The 16,308-nt window shown below is 56.4% G+C and overlaps 7 protein-coding genes and 1 non-coding gene across 8 annotated transcripts; 3 read left to right on the top strand and 5 right to left on the bottom strand.

Annotated features, from left to right (window-relative positions):
• Nucleotides 1-43: 43 nt before the first annotated feature.
• On the bottom strand, nucleotides 44-133 carry SCHCODRAFT_t171. The gene has a single exon. It is a non-coding gene; the product is annotated as a tRNA-Lys (tRNA).
• An 842-nt stretch (nucleotides 134-975) lies between these two features.
• Nucleotides 976-1,853, bottom strand: SCHCODRAFT_02633098 (uncharacterized protein). The gene is made up of 2 exons (XM_003029103.3): nucleotides 1,592-1,853; nucleotides 976-1,499 (listed from the first exon to the last, which is right to left on the bottom strand). The coding sequence occupies exon 2, from the start codon at nucleotides 1,497-1,499 to the stop codon at nucleotides 1,065-1,067; it is 435 nt and encodes a 144-aa protein (XP_003029149.1). The 5' UTR covers nucleotides 1,592-1,853; the 3' UTR covers nucleotides 976-1,064.
• A 615-nt stretch (nucleotides 1,854-2,468) lies between these two features.
• On the bottom strand, nucleotides 2,469-3,322 carry SCHCODRAFT_01129955 (uncharacterized protein). The gene is made up of 3 exons (XM_003029102.2): nucleotides 3,105-3,322; nucleotides 2,890-3,049; nucleotides 2,469-2,831 (listed from the first exon to the last, which is right to left on the bottom strand). The coding sequence occupies exons 2-3, from the start codon at nucleotides 2,923-2,925 to the stop codon at nucleotides 2,586-2,588; spliced, it is 282 nt and encodes a 93-aa protein (XP_003029148.1). The 5' UTR covers nucleotides 2,926-3,049; nucleotides 3,105-3,322; the 3' UTR covers nucleotides 2,469-2,585.
• A 487-nt stretch (nucleotides 3,323-3,809) lies between these two features.
• SCHCODRAFT_02548246 (uncharacterized protein) lies at nucleotides 3,810-5,043 on the top strand. Its single transcript, XM_050343654.1, has 4 exons — nucleotides 3,810-4,020; nucleotides 4,071-4,371; nucleotides 4,431-4,587; nucleotides 4,637-5,043. The coding sequence occupies exons 1-4, from the start codon at nucleotides 3,984-3,986 to the stop codon at nucleotides 4,976-4,978; spliced, it is 837 nt and encodes a 278-aa protein (XP_050198665.1). The 5' UTR covers nucleotides 3,810-3,983; the 3' UTR covers nucleotides 4,979-5,043.
• Nucleotides 5,044-5,284: 241 nt separating this feature from the next.
• On the bottom strand, nucleotides 5,285-5,860 carry SCHCODRAFT_02669985 (uncharacterized protein; the record flags this gene model as incomplete). The annotated part of the gene is made up of 3 exons (XM_003029101.2): nucleotides 5,285-5,419; nucleotides 5,468-5,717; nucleotides 5,772-5,860. 3 exons carry the CDS (start codon nucleotides 5,858-5,860, stop codon nucleotides 5,285-5,287), a joined length of 474 nt encoding a protein of 157 aa, XP_003029147.1.
• Nucleotides 5,861-7,490: 1,630 nt separating this feature from the next.
• SCHCODRAFT_02510815 (uncharacterized protein) lies at nucleotides 7,491-11,429 on the top strand (the record flags this gene model as incomplete). The annotated part of the gene is made up of 16 exons (XM_003029496.2): nucleotides 7,491-7,622; nucleotides 7,679-7,871; nucleotides 7,926-8,088; nucleotides 8,145-8,346; nucleotides 8,402-8,512; nucleotides 8,736-8,849; nucleotides 9,294-9,382; nucleotides 9,513-9,663; nucleotides 9,719-9,743; nucleotides 10,004-10,235; nucleotides 10,288-10,522; nucleotides 10,589-10,631; nucleotides 10,690-10,834; nucleotides 10,893-11,004; nucleotides 11,058-11,147; nucleotides 11,205-11,429. 16 exons carry the CDS (start codon nucleotides 7,491-7,493, stop codon nucleotides 11,427-11,429), a joined length of 2,262 nt encoding a protein of 753 aa, XP_003029542.1.
• A 286-nt stretch (nucleotides 11,430-11,715) lies between these two features.
• Nucleotides 11,716-13,574, bottom strand: SCHCODRAFT_02633081 (uncharacterized protein). The gene is made up of 4 exons (XM_003029100.3): nucleotides 12,487-13,574; nucleotides 12,124-12,432; nucleotides 11,894-12,054; nucleotides 11,716-11,838 (listed from the first exon to the last, which is right to left on the bottom strand). Exons 1-2 carry the CDS (start codon nucleotides 13,340-13,342, stop codon nucleotides 12,155-12,157), a joined length of 1,134 nt encoding a protein of 377 aa, XP_003029146.1. The 5' UTR covers nucleotides 13,343-13,574; the 3' UTR covers nucleotides 11,716-11,838; nucleotides 11,894-12,054; nucleotides 12,124-12,154.
• A 663-nt stretch (nucleotides 13,575-14,237) lies between these two features.
• On the top strand, nucleotides 14,238-15,713 carry SCHCODRAFT_02510465 (uncharacterized protein; the record flags this gene model as incomplete). Its single annotated transcript, XM_003029495.3, has 2 exons — nucleotides 14,238-15,381; nucleotides 15,436-15,713. The coding sequence occupies 2 exons, from the start codon at nucleotides 14,238-14,240 to the stop codon at nucleotides 15,711-15,713; spliced, it is 1,422 nt and encodes a 473-aa protein (XP_003029541.2).
• Nucleotides 15,714-16,308: the final 595 nt, after the last annotated feature.

Raw genomic sequence — 16,308 nt, 5'->3', positions numbered from 1 at the left:
CTTCAACCCAGAGACCAGCGATTGAATGGCAGCAAAAACGATTAGCCCACCGCGAGGGTCGAACTCGCAGCCTTCAGATTCCCTTGCCTAGCGTGTAAGAGTCTGACGCTCTATCCGATTGAGCTAGGCGGGCGGTGACAGGGATTATGGGTCCTGAGGTATGTTGCGCGTGAGGGCGAAGGGTGAGGGCTTCCGGCGTTCGCATCGAGCGATGAGAAGGGGCTGCCGAGGAGGCAGATGGTCTTGCAGGCGGGAGTGGTTGAGCGCGAGCTCGTCTTCGGAGAGCCGTCGTATTGAGCGGGGGAGACCATCGACCTGAGGGGGTGTCCCGGTAATGTTGCGTGCAAGATGGCGTCAGGGGGCGTGCCGACGACTTGATTGAGCATGAACGATCGCCGCAGGCGCCGTTCGCACGACAGAGACCGTCTTGCCCTCATGAACGGATGATCCTGGACCACGTTCGTACTCAAACTGTTACTGAGCGCAGGCAGGTGATCTGGGTGCGTGTTCAGCAAGGCACAGCGGCGGGGCGACTTTGATTGCGCACCGTTCAGATCCTATTGCCCCGTCCTCTCTGCCGTAGTTCCAGAGCCTTCGTCAGCAGGTGTACATCCATATTAGTATCAGTCAAGAGAGAGAGGGTCCCCAAGGGGTCATGAAGACGGGAGTCCGGAGGAAGTTTGAGCAATCACGGCCATCTTGCGTTCAACTTTGGCTTCGATGTCGTTCTTGACGGCGATTGCCCGAGACCGTCGAGGCGAGGGTCCTATCCTCGCAGGCGATGCCGTCGTCGAGTTTCGTACTTGGCGATGAGCTGGACATGATGAAGGTGCGAAGGATGCCAGGAGACGGTGGGAAGGAGGTGACGTGTTCGGTCACGCAAACGGAGCCAAATGAGAAAGCCATTGTTCTCCAGCCCGTTCTTCTCGCTCGACATTATCCCTACACGTATCGCTTACATCGAAGCATAATATACCCCACAATAATATATCAGAGCAGCAAGCTTGATTTCTGGAACTATCGAACTCAGTCGTAGTGTAATGGTACGAAGATATATCGTGCTGCTAGCCTACAGTCACCCAGTCCCGATACGGTGCGCGGTACATCCTGATTCGTGGCCGCTGACATGACAAGGCCTCACCGATGGTGCAGCTGGGAAGACAGTACGTGCCTTCGCGTTCCAGGGCGCTTGACAGCCAGGTATAAAGATCTGCGAGTCGCTGAGCCAGATGGAACAAAGCTGGTAGGTGCAGCGTGATCTGCAGGTCTGGCGTGTACAGGATGGGCTGGATGATCGTTGCGCTTCCGATCGGCACGACGACGTTGAAGGCCACACGAACGTAGGGCCAGCCAATGAGCGACATGAACATGTCGCGATACCAGAGCTCCCGTCGGGCGTGCGACGCTGGCATCAGCTCCCGTGGCACCTTCGGAGGTCTTTCCGGCTGTTCTGCTAGCAGAGATAGATCTTCATTCTGCGCCGCTTGCAGGTAATGCATCTTTGAAGGTGCGCGGGTTAGTCGATGAAAACAGAGGAAACGGGGGCGAGGGCAGGAGCACGGGATATGAAGACAGTAGATTAGCGGCACACCTTATATACCTCAAGGCGAAGAGAAGCGCTGCAGATTTAGGAGACTGATTGGCCGGGATAGGCGTGAATACGCCGGAAGAGCCGTGACCCTATTGAGGTATAAGGAAGCTGATTGAGGCGGCGAGTAGCCAAAAGAAGCAGCGGATAGCCGAGTGAGGCAAGGAAGATCCAATTGTGATGAAAATGACCCGATTGAGGCGCAGATGAGCGCGAAGACAGCGACTTCGAGAGCTTCCATTCTCCGCCAGCCTCGAAGAATTACTGGCGAGAAGAGAGTGAAAGAATGAAACTTTAGTTCCTCATGAGTAGCCTCTGCTACGCCATGATTCAGAAAGAAATCATTATGAGATGTCGGTGGTCGGAGGGAACTAGTCTGAGATCGATTGCGCCTGCCTTGTTAGTACCCCCAGCGTGGGAACTTTCGAAGCAGCGGAAGGCGGGACGAGATTGCGATCCTTCTCGCTTTGGAGTGGCGTGGCGTAACAGCCATCGGCGTGGTTGGGTGAGGCCCCAAGTCGTCCGTCCTGTAGTGGGCGCGGCACGGCTCGGGAATGAGGGATGCTTTCTACATTTTATGCTTGAAATTTGGAACCAGCCTTCGAACGTATACTCCATATAAATCGGCCGTATAGCCCGGCCCTGTCGACGCTTAGACTGGTTGAAATGCTGAGATGATGTTTGCCGTACAGATGTGATGCAGCGCCACCATGGGCTTTGAGTACTTGGTACACCATTTTCTATAGCTCCCAGGCCATCTCACGGGGACTTGAGCAATATGCCATGGAACATAGCCTGACGAACGGCGACAAGGACGAGCCCTGTCACGTCCACCGTCGCACCGTCCGAAAGGGATTTCTCCAACGGGGACATGGGGAAAAAAGGTCGAGAGCGATTCGAGATGCGATTGATTGACACATGTTTACCTAGCCGGTCATGAAGCTCGACAGGGGCAGAACTTCTCGTGCCTTCTTCGTCTACAAGTTCTTCCACTCCTTCACCTGGATATTGCACAGCGTCTTGTTCCCTTCTTCCGGTCGCACGACTCAGACTTCGCAGTCTTGTCGGTGCCGTTGAGTAGGTTTTTCATAACCGCCGCGAGCGGCACGCAGCCGCGCTCAAGCACCGTTAGGTGCAGCGCGTCGAGGATTTGCGGCCACTTGTCGCAGACGCGGTGGTCGTCGACAGGCCGGATCACGGAGTTTATGAGAGGGATGTGGCGGAAAGCGTCGGTGTGATGGACCTGTTGGGAGAAGCGCGTTCAATGAGAGCCCGAGAGGAACAGAAAGACCGCGACGCACCAACGCTACGACCGAGGCGGGCACGCGAGGGCTCATGAAAACCACGCTCGCGGGCTAATAGACGGAAAACGGAGCGGCCCGGTTGAGAAGCTCGATATAGCGGTGGCAGAAGGCGTAGGGCATGGATTCAAGCGGGTTATCTTTGAGCGCAACACTGAAACTGAGAAATTGGTCGGTCAGTAAGTCCACGATCGTGAGGACGAGCCCATAGGCACCTCATGCAATTGTGCGCGATCGCCATCGTATCGAAGACATGATACGTCTCAGCGGTCTCCGCCACACTTGTGAAGGAAGGTCGTCGAGGAACGGGCTTCGCCTCCGTCGGGCGAGCTCGAGGACAATTTTGAGCGTACCAACTTCGATGACGCCCGGCAAAGATTCGTTGAAGACGTAGTCCGTTGTTCCCCCAAAAGACCCCTGCTTAGCAGTAATGAGAGAGTCTTCGGGCGTCTTGTAGGTGAGTCCCGCGATATCGTCGGGAGTCACTAACCGGATAAGACCTGTCAGTATCCATCGCTGGAAACGCCCTCGGACAAGGTACGCACTGATCTTCGCCTCGCTAAGAGCTGGGCTAACAGTGCACTTGCTCTCGGCAGTCATGGTAGGGCCTCAGGTTGAGAGTGCAGAGCCCATCATGCACCGAGGCGCTCGAAGTGGAGGCTGCTGTACTACTCACAATCGATCGATGATTAGAGGTCCAGCGCCAAAGGCTTTCGTCTGTCTTATCTGACGTGTTCCAGCATCCATTCTTGTACCCGGTAGATATACAGACACGTTGTAAGCGACTCGCGCGGCTGGCCTTGGTCGACTTGAAGCAGGGCGCTCGGCAAGGAGATGAGCGTAAGAAGCAAGCGCGAATATGTGGCGTTTTGCGGAAACTGCCGAACTTGAACTTGCCCCGGTGAAGCGCCGCTTGTTCTGCACCGCCATCCGGTTCATACGCTCAGCGGAACCCCTGCTTCGAGGCATCGTATACGAGCTCTGGAATATCTGAGATACTCAACCCGTGGCATACTAGCTCGTACTATCTCGCTTCATTCCGTCAAACTCTGGAACAACGTCGATTTGCATCTCCTGAAATCTTGCTGAGTACTATGGAAACAGCTGACCCTCCAAAATGCCCCGTCAACGGTACGCTGTCGTTCCTTAAGGAAGCTCATGCGCTCAGCCTCAGTCACCAGGGTGCACCATTCCTGTCGACATTTATCTGAGGTCGAGTGACGGCGTCCTGGTCGGCGCGCACACGGGCAACCTCGAGATATTCAGCGATGCGTTTCCTTCGACGTCGTTATCCGCGCCGCCTTCCGAACCGGTCTCGCTGACCGAGACCGCCGTCGTGCTCCAGCTGCTCATGCACTTCATGCACAACGTCCGACAGCCGTCGCTCGAAGAAGAGCCTTTTGACGTCGTGCTTGGCTTCGCGGAGGCGGTCGAGAAGTATGGCGTTCATGCGGCAGATCAGCTGTGCTGGTTTAACATGCGGTACGTGAGCTCCATATGGAGGCACACCCTAGCGCTGAAATGTCGCGGTCAATGCGCAGAGACCACATACCGGAAAACGCGCTCGAAGTACTCAAATTCAGCGCGAAACACAATCTCGAGGACCTCGTGCAGCTGGCTGCCCCTGAAACGATAGGATACAGCTTCAGCGAAGTGGTGCACGCCCTGTCGAGCGAGCCAGCGACGCTGGCGCGCTGGGTAAGTTTCATTTCTTCGCATATGCACTCATCTCTTATGTATGGCGTAGGCCGACTACTGCCAACACTGGGATGGCGTCTTCCACAATTGCCTAATAGGACCACCGCTCGACCCATGGTACTACGACCCCGAGGACGAGTACCACGGGTACTCTCATGCAGGCGAGATTGGGCAGCCAGCCAGTGGGGAGTGTGTGCTGTTCTATCGCCTCCAGACCAGGTTCTGCCAAGCGATGTTGCATGAAGGGCGCGGCTCATTGCTAGACGCCAAGACACACATGGATGATAATAGGGGGTTTGTAGAAGCCTGCGATGCTTGCGATATCATCATAGAAAGGTGGCTCGATAGGATACAAAAAGAGGTCCAGCGTGCCAAGCAACATAGATTTTAGATAGCTTCTGTATTGCTCTTGTATTCCGTCCATGTATCGAACTTTTGCGCTCTCTGAGGGTGAGGGAAAAACACGTCGGAGTGCTATGGACTGCGTATACGAGCATGTCATCGCGTCTCCCTCAGGTCAAGGATCTTGCACTTCCTACCAGACCGCTGGTAGGCTTCATCGCTGACATCCTTCATGCGAAAGGAGAGGTCACGGGCATCGCAGTACGTCTGTCGCTTGCTGACAAAATCGATTACACAAGCGGGCTGATATAGGGTTCGAGCAACTGAATTTGCGGCGCCATCGGCCCGCCGTCGTCTAGTCCTCCGGCTCTTCATCGTGCGACAAAAAGCGTATCGACGCGAGAAAGCTGCTCTGACCAGCGAGTGCGGGGTCGGAGGTGAGATGCTCTTGCGCCGCTACCATGAGGATGACGAGCGTTGCGTAGATTCCCTGCGTGAGTGTCAGCGAGATGTCGACCATCGCTCTCCCGCAACGTACCGCAAATCCCTGTAAGAAGCTTCTCATGAAAGTGAAGATGATGAAGCCAAATCGGACATCCATGAATGTCACCACGGTCAGCGTGATCTGCTCGATGATGTTGAGTACGATCTGCGCGCGCGTAGTACGACCGCTCACACATGCGCCACAAAAAGCCAGGCCGGATTCGAGAAGGAGCATCAGAACCCGTCCGACGCGGCTGTCGCCAGACGAAGGGCCCAGCCAGACAGCTATCTGGCGCCTGTACACCCTTTTCGTCCATAGCAAGCGTAAGTTAAGATCGAAACGCGAGTGGGGTAGCTACCATGTTTTGACGCCTACGAGCGCCGTTGCAGCGAGGTTTGTGACAATGACCGGGGCGGTGAAGAAGGCGTAGAAGACTTGCCCCCCCATGTCAATGAGGGCGCCAGCTTTTGAACGAACTTAGCGAGAAATCGATTAGGGAATGTCATTCTGCTACCTATGCTTCCCATGATGCACAGCAGTAGAACGAGTCGTGCGATACGACTGTCCGGCCACAACACCCATGCTCTCCACGCGACTAGTGCATCACTGAGCAGAAACTGTGAAAGAAGGAGGGTCTTTAGTGATCGTCAAGGGTCCAATGACATGGATAGGTACCGTGAGGTGTATGCACGCGTTGGAAGCCGTGGAAGTAGCAATATATGCTGTCCATTCGCACTGTGTAGTCACCGTGGATTCGCCGACCCTTCCAGGTGGCGCGAAATACAGCCCGAGCATGTACGAGACCAGATTGGCAGTTGCCAGGATATGAAGCGTTACAAGGGCCGAAAAGAGTATCCGAGAGCGCTGTTCTTTTCGGCTAGAGAGTCGGTGTTAGAATCTTTGAGAGGGATGCTATATGGCGAGCTCACGAGACCGCAGAGATGGCTGCCAGAAATAACGCTGTCTGTATGCCTTGACGACGTCAAGAACAAACAAAATAGGGAGGAATACGGTACTTACCATATGTCATGGATGTCGCACACGTCATACAAATGCGGCCTATGTGCGCGCTGAGGAAGGAGGCATAGTCCGTGGGTGGAGGGACCGGTGCAAGTCGTACAGACATACCGAAGGTGGCAAGAGGGGGCAGAGGGACGAGACTGGGGATTCGACGTGTGTCCTTATACTATGCAGCGCACCACGTTATCTCGAGATTTAGTATATATCAAAGATCCGAGCCCCGACAAGCTGTGGCGACGTCGAAGACCACTCCATTGTCATCGCGGCAGTCAGGTCGCTTTGAAACGCCCTGGCGCGCTAGACCATCTGCGATCGCACTTCATCTCGGGGAACTTTATGAAAAGACAGTGCTGAGAAGCCTCAGCGCCCCACAAGAATGCACTCAAGACGAACCTTGCAGGGCGTCGTACGTACGACGGGATCATTCCCTGTCGAGACTGGCCAGGCATCTGTTAAACTGTGCTCGCCCTAGCCGTATCTAGCCGCACTAGTCGAGGCTTGCTGTCTCAGTTGCGGAGAAGGTAGACGTCGGCGCAGAAGAGATTGCGGATGAGCCACCAATCATATATGGCGACAGTGAGTTCCATTCGAGACGCACTGAAGACCGCGAGATTCGGCAAGAGAGAAGTGATCCACCGAGAGCTTGAACGGACACGGCACGTACCTCTCGTATATCGCCTTGCCCATCACGTCTCTCAGGTAGCTCCAAGGATCGGATACTCGCGCGGCGTGGGCTTCACACTCACCGCGATCTTGATCGGAATTCTCGCCATTGCGAACACGTACCCAGAGGAGTAAAACCAAATAAAGGTCATTGAGGAGCCAAGACGTGCAGTTACGATCAAGCTGCGTCTAGTTTGAACACAAGTCGAAGGGTCGAACATGGCGAGATGGTCGTCGCGCATTCAAGGCCAATTGATGTGACATCACGTTATGTGATGTAACGCTTCGTGATGTGACGACCGCGAAGCGACACGCCCATTGTTCTGAACTCTCATCGCCTGGAGTCTCAGAGCGCTATTCCCCCGACTCTCGAATATATTCAATCTCGCATATCATGAACAGCGTGACCATTGACAACATCACTGCCTGGATAGAGGTCGAAGACCAGCCGGCTACCGTGTACCAGCTGGAAATACATGCGAGGAAGAAGACCGCCGAGGCGTGGATCGCGTCGGAGACGGGCAAGGTGCGTGGGGATGGTCTGAGAGATGGACAGCTTCTTACAAAGACCTTCTCCTTCAGCGTTTTAAGGTATGCTGGAAGGACACCCTGAACACCTACCACACCGTCGGGGACGTCAGAGTGGACGGCCGATACTGCGGGGGGACACTGCACAGGACATCGGGCGGCGCGGGGACCACGATATTCAAGGACGGCATCCGTGATTCTCTAGCGTCCCGGAGGCCGTTCGTGTTCGCGCAGTTAGAGGTCACCGGTGCGTCGCCTGAGATTCCCTGGCATCGGACGATGCTGAGATAATGCCTCGCAGACGACGATCGACATTTGGACGATCCGCTGAAGGGGCTTGGAGATATCATGCTCAAGGTGAAGGAGGTCACGGATATCCAGCCGCTGGCCTTCCATGCCACGCCTACGATCGAGACGCCCAAAGTGCACGAGCGCGCGAAGAAGGCGGTGGCGCAGCATGTTGGGTACGATTTCCGTACGTTTCCGAATGCTGCCCTCATGACAATGTCGTCCTCCTCAGACTTGGCGCGGCGCGGCCAACGAAGGCGTACGGCCGGTCGAAGTCGAAGAGAATACGCACGATCGCAAGGTTCACGTTCCACTATCGTCCTCTGGGTACGTCCATTGACCTGCTCTTCCACCCTACCATGCCCGCCCTTCCACCCTACCATGCCCGCCAACCTGCACCTTACCCCAACCACGGGTCGCACTTCCAGCTGCTCGTGTCCTTCATGTCCTTCGACCAGAGTCTCACCCGTTTCCCCAGCTCGACTACAGGCCGATGACATCGCGCCACCTCCCGAGCGCGCGGTTCGTCGCGCAGTGGCTCCGCCTACTGCTTCGATCGATGATGACGAGGAGGAAGAGGAGCGGATACGAAAGCTTGAGGTGCGTCCGGTTCTGCTTCTGGTGCATGTTGCACCGAGTATCGAGTTGTTTGTCCTCCGTCGCCCCTTCGTGGGCTCCCGTCTCACGCAGTCCCTCGAGCACTATTGCTTGCTGTCTGTTGCTTTATCCACCTATTCCCTCGCTCCAGCCCCATATCGATGCGCTCCCATCTCGTCCACGACCTTGAAGTCAACGTCGAACACATCACTGACAAGATTCGCAGGCAGAGCTCGCCGCCCTTCGCGCACGTAAGAAGGTCAAGAAGGAGGTCAAGGCGGAGGTCAAGCTCGAGGAGCGAATAGACTTAAGCGGCGACGTGATAGATCTGACCATGATGGTGAGTATTGCTCTTGCTCGCGTTTCTCGACGGTAGCGCGTTTGACTTCGGGCCTTCGGGAATCGGCTGTTTGCTACGATTGGCCAGGCGTGCTCGGCGCACCATCCCCTTTCTCTCCTTCCTTCACGTCGGTCGCTTTTCTCGTTATCTTTGGCCTGCCTCGCCAGTGTCCGTCCTCACCTCTGAGATCATGAACTGATATATCTCCAGGAGGATTGATGCGGATCTCGTATATCTTTATTGGCTATTGTGTGCACTAATGCTATTCGTGATGCTTTTCTTCATCGACCACATGCCCTAAACAACGTCAGGCGCGAGCTCGAGAACATGGAGCAGGCGGTCGACTTCAACGAAGTTCGCGACGTCAGCATGCACTTGGTGCTCACGACGTGCTCAAGTGATTCGAGGCTTCGGGGTGTCCTGTGCCACGGTCCATGTCTCCAGAGCTCCCGCTCGCTGGGCGACACTGGAGGCGACGGTGGACGCGGTGTGTTGCTGGCTCTACACGTGATCGCTACAGGTGACGCCATGGGGTACTTGGGCGTCGTAGACAATTAGGTCTCGTCCATCCCGCGCAAAGGAAGTGGGCTGCAAGAGGACGCGATGCGGTAATCCTTCTTCCCAAGCTCCGAGTACTGCGCGCTGAGCGTCGACTTCGCCAAGGCTCTGCAACATCCAGCAACCACTGTCTCCACCAGCCTTGCGCGCGACGTGGTGTCTCTTTACCCGCCAATCGGAGGGATGTGTGACAGTTGAGATGGAGAAGGACGGCGTTCAGGCTGTCTACAGACCTGACAGACCAGGCAGACATCAAGTGCGCCTGCCATCTCGTCTCATTCGAAAGCATGCTAATGGTTCGACGTCTATAGCATTACTCGGTAGCCTATGATGAGTGTATGTACTGGCTCCGCCTGCCATGATGTGGTGTCATGCGCCCATGCGCTACCGCTACAGCAGCACGCAGAAGGGCAGTCTTTGCTCGCGGAGTGGTATAGGAACTTTACGACATCCCCTTTGTGCGGCGGCGGCGTGCGCGTGGAATAATAGTAAGCAGACAGCCTGAGGTACTACTGCCTTCTCTCCGTGCCTCGAAAGACACTCCTATAACCACCCTGTTTTGTCCAGACGCCGAACCTCTCGCTCATCCTGCGTAGCCGCTGCGCCTTGGGGTGCACGATGCCCGAATGACAACGCTCTCCGACACCATGTCGCCACCGTCGAGGTGCTTGACTTCGAACGACGTCCAGTTCTTCCAGCTATTCCTGATGGATACGTGCGCGAGGTCTTTGGTTTACGGTACGTCCGGTTGTCCTTCAAGTCAACTCGCTTATGCGTCGGCTTAGGCGTGCAGGCTGCCATGACTATTGCCGCCGTAGCAACACTCGCGTGAGCTATCCTTCCTCTACATCGCTTATTCCTCATGTGATGCTATTTTCAGTCGCAAGTCCGGCCGGGCATGGATCCTCGTCACCTTTGTTGTCACGATATTCTTGGCGTCTACCGCCATTGAGCTCATAGCCGTCCGCGTCCTCAGTCAAGAGGTCGCTTTATTCAGACACCACGCGCGTGGCGCTGAGCCGCAGATTTACTACCCGCTCATGGTGAATGGAATCTGCTTATGCATCTGTGTACGTCGTGGCGATTTGCGCAATCGCTGGGAAGCTGATGTCTGGGTATGTGCAGTACATACTGAGCGACGCGCTCGTAGTCTGGAGAGCGTGGGTCCTTTGGCCGCATAGTCGTCTCGCGCGCGGAGTGTTATTGCTGGGCATGATTGGCAGCGTAGGTGCGCCTCCATCTTTCCTCCTTGGTCGCCTCTCGTTGATATCTCCTTTGCCAGTCGGCGCCGTCATCCGCGAAGTCGAAGTCAGCCCGCAAGCGAGGGCTTTTGGAAGGGTCGTGTTTACGCCTAAGAGCCTCGCGTTTACCTTGCCTCTAGTCATCACGAATGTGCTGGCCACAGCGCTTGTGGGCATTCAAGTCTGGTACGACTCGTCCCCGAATGTACGCGCCCTTTATCCATGACGGACTCCCGCCGTGTAGGGCATACCGACGCGATGTCGTCGCTTCGCTGGGCCCATTTTCGAGTGGAAGCAGAGTCGGAGGGATCCTCTTGCTCCTCCTTGAGTCCGGTGTAATGTTCTGCGTCATGTGTGTGCGTCTCATCTTTTCATTGCGCCCGGCTGCTCGCTTATTCCCTCATCGCAGATCACCATCGTCGTTCTCGTCGCTTACGCGCCGCCCATGGCGAACGTCAACGCTATCGTCGTCGTGACCGACGTGCTTCAGTTCTCCGTGGTAAGCTTCGTGCTCACTATAAGTCCCTCGCTCTTGCTGACGCGCATCCACTCGCAGGGCGCGTACGCGACGTTCGTCATCCTGGTGGTGACAGTATACCAGCACCGCACGGCCATATCGATGATCCAAGGACAGAGCAGCTTCATGGCGTCGATCCGCTTCGTCTCGCCCGCTAGTGGTACTGACGCCTCGTCGGCCGGACTTCCAGACGGCGACATGTCAAGGATAGAGCACACGCGTGAAGGAGACGCGATTGAGATGACGAGTAGGCGAAGTCGGTAGCTGGGTCTGGTGGTTAGTGAGACGGGGAGCGATATATGTACCTACCAGTAAGACAATAAGCATTCCGCGTCTTCAATTTATTTGTCCTCTTCCCAGCGTTCCCGGGTACATGAAGCGCCAACACCGTTCTGGTCAACGCTTACCCCTCAGACGGCGCCTGGCTCTCATTACAGAAGGCACGTTGATGCGGGAGATCGCGAAGAAGGGCTTCCAGCCGTACCCAGGGAACAAGCAGCATCACAAAGCTCGAAAATGAGCATTGAGGAGCGAGACCGGACTGACGTACTTCGGATACCATCCCAAACGAATGTATTTCGAAGGAGCGCACACTGTAAGATAATTTGAACGACTGCCTCTCCTGCCCACGCCGAAAACCTACAACCGGTTGTGCAAGGGAATCCGATTGGTACTAGACGCTTTTCTCAGTGCAACCCAGCGACGTCCGACTCGAAAGACGTACGCACCTACGCCACGAGCGAGACCCAGCAGGTCCTACGTGCTCTTAGATATCATTACGACTCAACGTGTCGTATAGGACTCCCTCAACTCAGGCCCCCTATACCATAGAGTGGAGGTGTAGAAGACGCCGATAGAGAAGCCGTTTGAGGGCGAAATGCGGTGGACCCTAGAAATATTCCTTCATCAGATTGGGCGCTCTCGAGTGAGTGGGAGGATGTTTAGGGAACATACGTACCTGTAACCAGCGCATGAGAGATCGATCCAGCTCACTGCGCCTCCAATGAGCGCTCCTCGCCTTCCTCCTGCGCCATCATCTGAAGCAGAATCCGACCGGCCGCGCTATCTTTCCTGACGTATGTCTTCACTGGCACTCCTGTCCTATAGCGCGCTACCTCCTTGCCCTCTGACGGCAGAGACCCGACACGGCCGCTGGTGCTAACGTGTGGCAACAGACGGGGTCCGTTGAGCAGCCTTTCTATCCAAATGCCGACAGTGATCATCGGGTCGGTCGTCGTCAGTATCACGAGACGCGCCAGCGCAGCCCCTTCACTTGGAATGAGACAAGGCTTGATAGAATAAGAACGTCAGACCGACGTACCCTCGTAGGTGGGCTTCTTGTAATCCCAATCGCGGAACGGATTCTCTAGCTTGATGTGTGCACGTGCGCCATCGTCGCTGCAGAGCCCGATCTGAGTGCTGCGAGAGAGAAAGTTTACGAAGAACACGTCGTGTAGGCGAGAGACAGATCGTGACATCTGCAGATGGCGCACGACTACCTCGTCCGCGAGGTTCTCCTGCACAAGGTAGTCCAGAAGCGCCCTACGCGTGGGGGTTGTGGCGATATTCGCGAGCGTGATGCCCCAGGGAGCGTCGAGGACGGGCGCGCGCAGGTCGGGCGCGTCGTCAAACTCGGCGACAGAGTTCGCTAGGCGGAGGCGGATGGCGCTGTCGTAGGGGTTGGGCGCGGCATGGTAGTACAGGAATCCACGGATGCCGTCCAGGGTGTGCGTGTGGTCGCTGGTGTCTCCGTACTTGATCATCAGGCGTATGAAAGCGCCATTCGGGCGTGCCATCCGGGCTCGTACGACGTGTGCGCACCCGGAGAGGTCCAGCAGGTCGCGGTCAGAGATCTCGCGGCGGTCGAGGGTCGCTATAGTGCGCGCTCTAGCTTGGAGGGCAGGCGCCGTCACTAGGCCTTCTTGTAAAATATGTTGCAGCAAGGGCGCTGTGACGTTGCGGTACGCGAGTGTCGAGGCACGAATGCACCACGTGTCAACTCCGTTGGTCAAGAGTAGATCGCGGCCGGCGTCGAAGTCTTTGGGAAGGCGGCTGGGGACGATGCGGAAGCGCAAAGAGCAGGAGGGCGCATGGAAGTAGAGGAAGCCTACGGCGTGGGCGGGAAAGCGCACGAATGACTGGCGATTGTCCGCGAGTAAGCTAATTCTGTGGTACATGAGTTTTGCGCTGCCCGTCGGCAGTTGGATCGTGGATACTATGCTTCCCGCGAGGTCGAGTGCATCAGATAATTTGATTCGTGCGGGATCCAGTGTCGCTATAGACTGATATCTGCGCTTCTTCCTAGTCGTGGGAGCTCTGGTTGAAACGTAAGAGCGCGACCGAAGGCTGCCCAAACGCGGAAGCAGCGTCAGGCGTGAGCTCAGCCTTCCGGCAGAAGCGGCATTGCGATCTAGTGTAGAGCAGAGAGCGCCTATACGAGACAAGGGAAAGACCCTCCTCATCGCGCTCACCCCGCCGGTTTGGGATGATGGTTGAAGTCAACATGTGTCGGGCGCATCACATGTTCGGTTTCCTCACCCGGAAATAGCCGAGCTACCGCCATATTTTGAATCGACCTCTGTGTGATGCGGGGTGAGTAAGGCCACAGGGATTATAGTATATCGAGAGTGAGAGTAAGCTTGCATGAAAGGTACACTGTGCAGACGGACCTACTAGTACGGCTACATGCGCGACGGTCGAATCGGCGAGAGTGACTACGTGCTCGTTGAAATTGAGTGCATACTCGGCGAGGTGCGCCTGGACGCTCATCTTTACATGGAGCAAGCATATCGCAAGCATGAGGCTGTGGGCGCGACGGTGGTCGGGATCAAGAAGTGCGTAGAAGTGACCTAGTGACAGGTTCGAGCCCCGGCAAGAGCTGTACAGTAAAAGGAGTGTATCAACATGAGAACATACTACTTCTCTCCAGAGTCCCTGCATTCTCTCCCGCCAAGGCCGCCCAAAACGATCAAATCATGGCGCTCGGCTATCTCCGGGTGCGGAAACCGAACATGTGATGCGCCCGACACATGTTGACTTCACCCATCATCCTAACCCGGTGGGGTGAGCGCGATGAAGAGAGCCTTCCCCTTGCATCGTATAGGCGCTCTCTGCTCTACACTACATCGCAATGCCGCTTCTGCCGGAAGGCTGAGCTCACGCCTGACGCTGCTTGCGCGAGCGGGAAGGCTGGACTCGCGTTCTTACGTTGCCACCAGAAATCCCCTGACACAAAAGGAGCAAAGATATCCGTCTATAGAGACTCTGGACCCCGCGCGCCTTGGCCCGTCTGATGTACTCGATTTCTCGGTTCGCGCACAACCCACGATCCAACTGCCCTCGGGCAGGGCGAAATTCACTTACCATCAGCCTGGTGGCCTGCTCGCGAACGGCCGCTCGTCAGTAGTTCGCTTTCCCGCCGAGGCCGTAGGCTTCCTCTACTTCCATGCACCCTCCTGCTCGTTGCGCTTCCGCATCGTGCCCAGCCGCCTGCCCGAAGACTTCGACACCGGCCGCGATCTGCTATTGCCCAACGGCGACGACACGTGGTGTGTTCGTCCCTCGACGCTCGCATGCTGCAGAGTCATGGAACACGTGAAACGACATATCCTACAAGAGGGCTTGGTGACGGCGTCTGCACTCCAAGCCAGAGCGTGCACTATAGCGACCCTCGACCGCCGCAAAATCTCTGACCGCGATTTGCTGGACCTCTCCGGGTCCGCGCGCCGCGTACGAGTCCGGCTGACGCGCCCGAACGGCGCCGCCATGCGCCTGCTCATCAGGTACGGGGACTCCAGCAGTCGCACGCCCATCTCGGACGGCACGCGTGGATTCCTGTACTACCACGCCACGCCCAACCCCTATGACAACGCCATCCGCCTCCGCCTAGCGAGCTCTGTCGCCGAGTTTGACGACGCGCCCGACCTTCGCGAGCCCTTCTTCGACACTCCCTGGGGCATCACGCTCGCCACAATCGCCACAACACCCTCGCGCAAGGCGCTCCTCGATTACCTTGTGCAGGAAGGCCTCGCGGACGAGGTAGTCGTGCGACATTTGCAGATGACACGATCTGTCTCTCGCCCACACGACGTGTTCTTCGTGAACTTTCTCTCTCGCTGCACTCACATCGAGCTCTGCGGCGACGATGGCGCACGTGCACGCATCAAGCTAGAAAGTCCGTTCCGCGATTCGGATTACAAGAGGCCCACCTACGAGGGTAAGTCGGTCTGACGTTCTAATGGTAACAAGACTTATCTAATTCCACCTGAAGGGGCCGCGCTGGCGCGTCTCGCGATCCTGGCGTTGAACGATACAACGATGACTGTCGGCATCCGGATAGAAAAGCTGCTTCACGGACCCCGTCTGTTGCCACACGTAAGCGCTGACGGCCGTGGCGGAAGTCTGCCGTCCGAAGGCAAGGAGGTAGCGCGCTATAGGACAGGAGTGCCTGTAACGACACACGTCAGGAAGGATAGCGTGGCCGGCCGGATTCTGCTTCAGATGATGGCGCAGGAGGACGGCGAAGGGCGCGCGTTGGAGGCGCAGTGAGCTGGATCGATCTATGCCGCCCTCGCTATAGGTACGTATGCTACTTGTATTATCCTACCACCCACTCATGAGTGCCCAATCTGATTGAGGACGTTTCCAGCGTGCCCGGCATCCGTTCTGTATCCCGCTCGTGACGTAGGTGCGTGCATTTTCCGAGTCGCATGTCCCATGGTTGTACTGAATAGGCTTAGAACCGATGGAGTCCCCTTGTATAATCGGTGGTCAAACTTCGACGCGTGCAGGAGACGCAGGAACACGACCTATTATACATCACGCGCTCCTTCGAAATGCATTCCTTTGCGATTCTTCTCCGAGCACGCGCGTGCCTGCTTGGATGGGCACTCGTACCTTGCTTGGATGGGCACGCGTCCCTGCTTCAACGAGGTGCGCACTTCGAGCTCGACGAGGTTGGCTGAAAACGCGCCACGCTCGCCGTGAAGCAGAATGAGGACCAGCTGGAGCACGAAGATGTACTAAGACTCGCAGACCATGCAAACCGTGCTCATCGACGTCGTCCAGTTCGTTGGGCACGCTGCTCGCTCTCGAGATCAGGAGCTATGCTTGCGCTGCTCGCTCGCGAGATCAGAAGCTATGC

This window comes from Schizophyllum commune (assembly GCF_000143185.2).
Source record: "Schizophyllum commune H4-8 unplaced genomic scaffold SCHCOscaffold_9, whole genome shotgun sequence".
NCBI classification, from domain to species: domain Eukaryota; kingdom Fungi; phylum Basidiomycota; class Agaricomycetes; order Agaricales; family Schizophyllaceae; genus Schizophyllum; species Schizophyllum commune.
This window is presented reverse-complemented; position numbering and strand designations above follow the sequence as displayed.

Excerpts from the sequence above, each read along its gene's own strand:
- SCHCODRAFT_02633081 (XM_003029100.3), bottom strand. The coding sequence starts at position 13,342 with ATGTACCACAGAATTAGCTTACTCGCGGACAATCGCCAGTCATTCGTG. Across the intron at positions 12,433-12,486 it reads CAAGAAGCCCACCTACGAGG|GGGCTGCGCTGGCGCGTCTC; the intron begins GTACGTCGGTCT and ends TTCCAAGTGAAG.
- SCHCODRAFT_02633098 (XM_003029103.3), bottom strand. The coding sequence starts at position 1,499 with ATGCATTACCTGCAAGCGGCGCAGAATGAAGATCTATCTCTGCTAGCA.
- SCHCODRAFT_01129955 (XM_003029102.2), bottom strand. The coding sequence starts at position 2,925 with ATGAGCCCTCGCGTGCCCGCCTCGGTCGTAGCGTTG. Across the intron at positions 2,832-2,889 it reads CCGCCTCGGTCGTAGCGTTG|GTCCATCACACCGACGCTTT; the intron begins GTGCGTCGCGGT and ends TTCTCCCAACAG.
- SCHCODRAFT_02548246 (XM_050343654.1), top strand. The coding sequence starts at position 3,984 with ATGGAAACAGCTGACCCTCCAAAATGCCCCGTCAACG. Across the intron at positions 4,021-4,070 it reads TCCAAAATGCCCCGTCAACG|GGTGCACCATTCCTGTCGAC; the intron begins GTACGCTGTCGT and ends CTCAGTCACCAG. Across the intron at positions 4,588-4,636 it reads CAGCGACGCTGGCGCGCTGG|GCCGACTACTGCCAACACTG; the intron begins GTAAGTTTCATT and ends TGTATGGCGTAG.